Source organism: Anoplophora glabripennis, unplaced genomic scaffold, assembly GCF_000390285.2.
Source record: "Anoplophora glabripennis isolate ALB-LARVAE unplaced genomic scaffold, Agla_2.0 scaffold902, whole genome shotgun sequence".
Classification (NCBI taxonomy): Eukaryota; Metazoa; Arthropoda; class Insecta; order Coleoptera; family Cerambycidae; genus Anoplophora; species Anoplophora glabripennis.
Genome location: NW_019417095.1, coordinates 8330 through 14832, shown reverse-complemented (window position 1 = coordinate 14832; position 6503 = coordinate 8330). Strand labels below are relative to the sequence as shown.

At 33.3% G+C, this 6503-nt stretch overlaps 1 protein-coding gene across 1 annotated transcript; it reads right to left on the bottom strand.

The window, feature by feature from the left end:
* Window positions 1-3335: 3335 nt before the first annotated feature.
* LOC108914653 (nucleolar protein 56) lies at window positions 3336-6269 on the bottom strand. The gene is made up of 5 exons (XM_018720500.2): window positions 6010-6269; window positions 5532-5904; window positions 5243-5441; window positions 4546-5003; window positions 3336-4122 (listed from the first exon to the last, which is right to left on the bottom strand). The coding sequence occupies exons 1-5, from the start codon at window positions 6010-6012 to the stop codon at window positions 3614-3616; spliced, it is 1542 nt and encodes a 513-aa protein (XP_018576016.1). The 5' UTR covers window positions 6013-6269; the 3' UTR covers window positions 3336-3613.
* Between the last annotated feature and the right edge of the window lie 234 nt (window positions 6270-6503).

Sequence of the window (6503 nt, the reverse complement as noted above, 5' to 3'; positions counted from 1 at the left end):
AATAGCTTCAAATTTCAGTTAGAATTGTTTAATTGTTAGTTCAAATCTTTCTGTATAGATGGCGTGGCGATACTACAAAATTTTTTTTCGCTGGAACGTGAAAATACAATCCGTCTGAACGATCGTTAAATTTTGAGTAATTTTTGTAATATAAAGTTTTTCCCAGTATTTACTTGTTTTCGAGACATGTCGACTTCAATATGCAATGTATGATGTAACAGGAAAATCTATTATTTTATTTAAATCACACTGAGACAAAATCGACGCTTTAGTACGAAAACATGCTATCTCAGATCTTTAAGTAAAAACATGCTATCGTTACCATCATAAACGATAAAATTGTTAATTAAAAAATAGAATAATATGCAGTATCCTGCAACAGGTACATTTCTCGACGTTTTTTGAAATAACATAAAAAAATAGAGTATACCTTAATATATAAAAATGTTTGTTATTACTAAAAATTATTCGATTTTTTTCATACAAGTTTGGTTTGATATCAAAATTAATAGCTTACTCTTATCTGATTTATAGTCGCTACTCTTGATACTTATTTTTCTGCAGAATTTATTCTGAAAATAATTTTGTGTGTCTAATGCAGACTGCAATAAAAATAATTATATAGTGGACCAGGCTAGGCCCCAAACTCCGGAGCCGAATCGTTTTTACTGCACCTCAATAAAAACAGGGTAGCCGCGTCCTTGCATAGACTTTGGAAATGAAATGCAGGTATGCGACACTTTTATTACCGGTACTTTATGATCTGCTAATGATAAACATGTGTGCATAAAGAACCGCGGAAATGTGCACGTGCATATCATACGCGCCCTTCACATCGATATATACATATCATTCAACTTTATACATTATATTTATATTCTGATTATTATGTTAACTTTATTAATAAAAGTAAGAGTAGTGACTATAAATCAGGTAAGAGTGCCCTATTAATTTTTATATCAAAGCAAACTTGTATGAAAAAAATCGAATAATTTTTAGTAATAACAAACATTTTCATATATGTTTTTTATAATTTGTTATTTCAAAAAACGTCGAGTAATGTACATGTTGCAGCATACTGCATATTATTCTATTTTTTTAATTAACAATTTTGTCGTTTATAACAGTAACTTAATTAAAATTAATTGAAAAATGTTGAATAAAAAAAATAAAATAAACAGTGTACCTGAACATAAATATTCCTTACTTTTTGAAAAATATATTATATAAGTTTATTATAAATGCACGGTTTCAATCATTCAATGTGCCAACTTAAATTTCTAATCAAACTGAGATAGCATGTTTTTACTTAAAGATCTGAGCTAGCATGTTTTCGTACTAAAGCGTCGAAATATTTCGACTTCTTCGATTTCTTTTAAAATATTGTTGTAATGGCTTTATTCACACCGCATACTAATTAACAATAAATTATAAAAAAAAAACAAATGATTTATGGTTCTGACAGGATGGAGAATACTTAAATCAGGGGTTTCCGGGAAAGTGGTTAGGAACTAACGGAGTTATAGGGTGGCCGGCTCGTTCACCAGATTTGACCCCATTGGATTTTTTTCTATGAGGTCATTTAAAAAACACTGTATATCAGGACCCTATAGAAGACATGGCAGATTTGTACAATAAAATTTATGCAGTTATGACGGCTTTAGATCGTGACACATTATTAAGAGCCTGTAATGTCGAACTAACGAGAAGACTAACATTGTGTATTAATGCTGTCGTAATTTTGAACGTTTATTGTAACCTTTGTTTTCACTTATTTCAGTAACTACTTCTACATCTTCGTTATTATTTTAAATACCAATAAAAAAAAATGCGATTTTTGTAACATAACCTCAAATATGTCAAAAAATCGCGGTTTTTGTACTTTCAGGTTAGGATATCTCGAAAACCAGAGTCAATTGAGAAATTTGGACCTCGGATTACATTTTATAATAGTGTAATATCTGAATTTTCTGGATTATTTGAATATTTGACTACACGCCACCTAATTTCGAGCATTATTTGTATTATTCAAATAATTCGAATAAATATTGAAGTAACTATTCGAATATGAAATCATTATTGAAAGCATAATTTATGATAAAGTTCCACCAAACACCAATTTATACAGGGTGTTCCTAAATATCATGTACATAAGGGAGGGAGTAATTCTTTGGTTTATTTCATGACTAAAAATTCATATAAATATAGGTCCGCAAACGCTTCGTTACCGATCTACAGGGCGTTAAAATTTTAAGATTTTTTTAGTTTTTTCTCCATAGCTCCCACAGATTTTGAGATATTTAGCTCAAATTTAGAATATAGGTTACGCTGTAGGGCTTACATCATTGGGCATACCAAATGGTCGTGATATTTTTTCGGGGGTCATGCCCCTTTTTCTTCCCCTGAACTTTTATAGTGCCCTGCTGGTATATTCTAAAATCAAAATTGAATTTTATGTTTTGTTGAGAAACTTTTTGGTACCTTATGATTTTTTTCGTATTTGTGACCCTTATCGAGAAAAAAAAAAATTAAAAATGATTTTGTGTAATTCGTAATTGAAATTCTTAAAATGGTCCAGTAGGTCCTGGATTTATTTGCATAATCTCGTATTTGAAATCGTAACTTGGGTTTGAATGTTTATAAATTAAATGTACACAAATCATTTTTTATTTTTTTTTTCGATAACGTTCGCAGATACGAAAAAATCATAAGAGACAAAAAGTTTCTCAACAAAACATAAAATTCAATTTTGAATTTAGAATGTACCAGCGGTGCACCGCACAAAATTTCAGGGGAAGAAAAGGGGTTATGACCCCCGAAAAAATATCGCTCTGTAGAATATCACGACCATTTGGCACGCCCAACGATGTAAGTCCTACAGCGCAAACTATATTCCAAATTTGAGCTAAATATCTCAAAAATTGTGGGAGCTATGGAGAAAAAACTAAAAGAATCTTAAAATTTCAACGCCCTGTAGATCGGTAACGAAGCATTTGCGGACCTATGTTCGTATGAATTTTTTGTCGTGAAATAAGCCAAAGAATTACCTCCTCCCTTATATACATGATATTTAGAAACACCCTGTATTTGCTCAAACCCCTAAAAATGTTATTGATTAAAAGATTGGACACAAAAGTCTGAAGTTTTTTTTAAATTTATTCGTAAAATACAAATTTTGCTGTTAATCCGTTACTTATTTTGTTCTTTGCAGTTTCTGTATTCTAAAATAAAAGTTAATCATTTTTATGAAATTAGTCCAAAGTCAAAGAACACGAAAATGTTGCAGGAAAAATTTCTAGTCTCAAATATGTTCTGTTTCAATAAAAATCTTTACATATTCTTAAAATATATATTTTTTTAAATCTGAAGGATCATATTTGAAAAACGATACATTTCAGGATCTACGTCTATATAAATGTTTTGCTTGTTTTTAGCCTTAAAATTTGTGCACTCCTTCACAAGACACCCTGTATAGTAAAACAAATATTTCCTCAATCCTCCGTTCACGGCTGTACCTATTATATGTTTAATTCACATACGCATAAAATTATAGTTATTTGAAATAAAAAAAATAATAATAAAAATTGTTATCTCATAATCGTTACCAAAAAAACTACTCGTTCTCGGCAACCTTCTTCTTCTTCTTTTTCTTTTTTTTTGGAGACTGTTCCCCTCCCTCGACACTTCCATTAACCTCGGGAACTTCCTCTGAAACCTCGGGATTATTCTTCTTCTTTTTCTTCTTGGGAGGCTCGGTGTCTATTTCCCCGTTAACCTCGTCTTCAGCCGTGGCGGCTAACGCTTCTGCCTTTCGCTTCTTTTTCTTCTTCTTCTTCTTCTCGGACTGCACCTGCAACTCCTGTTGGAATTCCTCCATGGCCTCCTTCATCACCTCGACATTCTTCTTTGGGACGTCGCCGGTTTCGTAAAATTTAAGTCTGTCCTCAACTTGCTGTCGTAACTTTTCCCCAAATATATGCGAGGGTGTTTCTGCGAAACAGTCGATCCTGGAGGCTATGGAACATTTGTTAGCGAGGTATCTGGAAATGCGGCCTTTGTTCTTGGATCCCGCTCTGCCGATGAAAGTCGAGTGGTAAATTAACCCGTATTTAGGAGTATTTCCTGAAACCGTAGAAATGTGTAAGTATACGGTGATTTATGAACATTTTTTGTGACATTCCCATTCCCGTTACTTAGAAAATGTACCTACAATCCGTTAATCGTCAAATAAATCCAAATGGCAAATAATAAAGGTGTAGGAGCATTTCACAAGTAATGAACGATTAAACGAATGATTAAAATAAATTTCTAATAGTACTATCCATTTTTCTTATTCAGAGTTGATATGGTCGGAGCCTACTTTTTGTCAGTAGAAAACGATGTTGTTGCGAGAAGACGAAATCAGATGGATTATCCCGAGCTGTAAGTACCGAATACGAAAGCTTGTAAAATTGGTTCAATAATAAAGATATTATAAGAGCTTAATATGCGAAATGTTGGACGGAAACAGCCTAAAAAACCTAATCTCCACTTAGAGTTACTCACCTCTCGTTTTTAGTGCCCTGAACAATGCCTTTTCAGCTCCCAAGATCTGAACGGTGGAGGCAGGGTATTTAGCGAGGTTCGTCAAAGACCCCGCATGAGCTATGAGCCTGGCACCGACCTGATCGCCGATCAAAGTAGCCAAATTTGGCGCGACGTCACCCATTTTCGTACTGAGATATTCCGCCAATTGTTTCCTGTAATCCGCTAATGAAATCACTCTCACGGCAAACATTTCGATATTTAGTAGGTCGACCACACTGATATCCATCCCCATGCTGGATCTGGACGCGTCTAGAATAGCCCTAGCCTTTCCAGAATCCATTGTAATTTCTTCAAGTCCGTCTAAAGATTCTTCACTAAGTTCCTTACGATTTTTTATAAACTTGGCGAGTTTCGCGTATGTGTAGTTTTCTGGCACTATTTTTACCAATTCTGGGAAATGATACGAATACCATTCACTGGAAATATAAGGGTTACAGATTTATGCATTATTTGTCATCTTTAGGACTAAATTAGTCAAATTTGTGAACATCATTTAACAAAAAGCTTCTCGCGCATTGATTTAAGATCATTAAACGATTGAAGTTGAAATGTCGACTCCTAAAAAAACTCAACTTAACTGCTAAATTTTTATCTATAGCGACATATCCTTTACGATACTTTCAAAATTTTAAAAAAATTCATGTAATTTACTTACCGGATTCTCATAGAGAATGTATTAATATCCTTATCTAATTGATCCAAAAGCGCAATAGATTGGATAATCATATTGTCGACTCTGTGTACATTGAACTTTATCTTAGCACGAGAATATGAATGACCTAAACCCAATTGTGCAACAGCAGAACTTTTCGCAGTAAAACCTTTTACAAGATTATGGAAATGATGACGAATACCTGCAAAGCATTCAATCAATTTACATTTACTAATGTTTTATTTACTAAAAGTTGTAAATGCCTCAATTTATTCAAAGTTGAAATACATACCTCTAATGACTTCAGGTACAGCACCAACATGTGTACAATTTAAACCCAGACCTTCAGTTATAGCAGCAGACAGTTTAGGATCACTAACTCCTAAAGTGACTTTGTTCTTTTTCCCACCCTTAGGAATCGTTATGTCCAAAAATTGTTGCAAATCTTCTGGTAGAATTCCCTCAGAAATGGCATTTACATTTTCTAGAGCTGCCACAGCAGTTTTAAAGGGAGAAAACCCGACGAGTTTTACAATACTATTAAAACGACCCAGATCGTGTACGGCAGCTTCTAGTTGGGGTAATAACATGCCAACTTCCTCAAATTCCTCAACTTTGAATACGGCATACCCGGCTGCATGTTCAAACAAAACGTACAACTTCGTCTAAAATATGCGAAAATGAGGTTATGTTGACAAACAATGATTTAAGATTATTTAACTTTTTCAATTTTAAAGCAACTTCTTTCAATAAATTAAGTATTTACTTACCATTTTAATTTAATTCATCCAATAATGGCACGTGCAAAAAGAGTGAATGCATCCACGCGCCACGCGTCTGGACGAAAAGATTGGAGAAATTTGTGGTTCAAAGTTCACAGTAAATATAGATGCTGGACAGAAAATATAAAATAAAATTGTAAGTGAGAAAAAGTTACATCTCTGTTGTATTTATAATATCAGTATTATAAATTATAGATGAAAAATATTTCTCACGCCGTAAAACAAAATTAACCTAGATTTAAGTTGTAGTCTAGATGTCGCTATCATCTACCACAGACGGATCTTTTATCCGGATCGTATTATTCGAATTAGTGATGGGCATAATCGACCAATTTTGATAATCGAGTTATCGGTAATCGAGTACTTCTAATAATCGAGTGATCACTCGAGATACGAGATATTGGTCGTTTTCATCCCAGCGGCGCACAAATATGTTTGTATTAGTCATATATTACTTATAAGCGTAGCTAAAAAAAAAAAAC

Excerpts from the sequence above, each read along its gene's own strand:
- LOC108914653 (XM_018720500.2), bottom strand. Across the intron at positions 5,442-5,531 it reads TGTACCTGAAGTCATTAGAG|GTATTCGTCATCATTTCCAT; the intron begins GTATGTATTTCA and ends AATGCTTTGCAG. Across the intron at positions 4,123-4,545 it reads CAGGGCACTAAAAACGAGAG|GAAATACTCCTAAATACGGG; the intron begins GTGAGTAACTCT and ends CTACGGTTTCAG.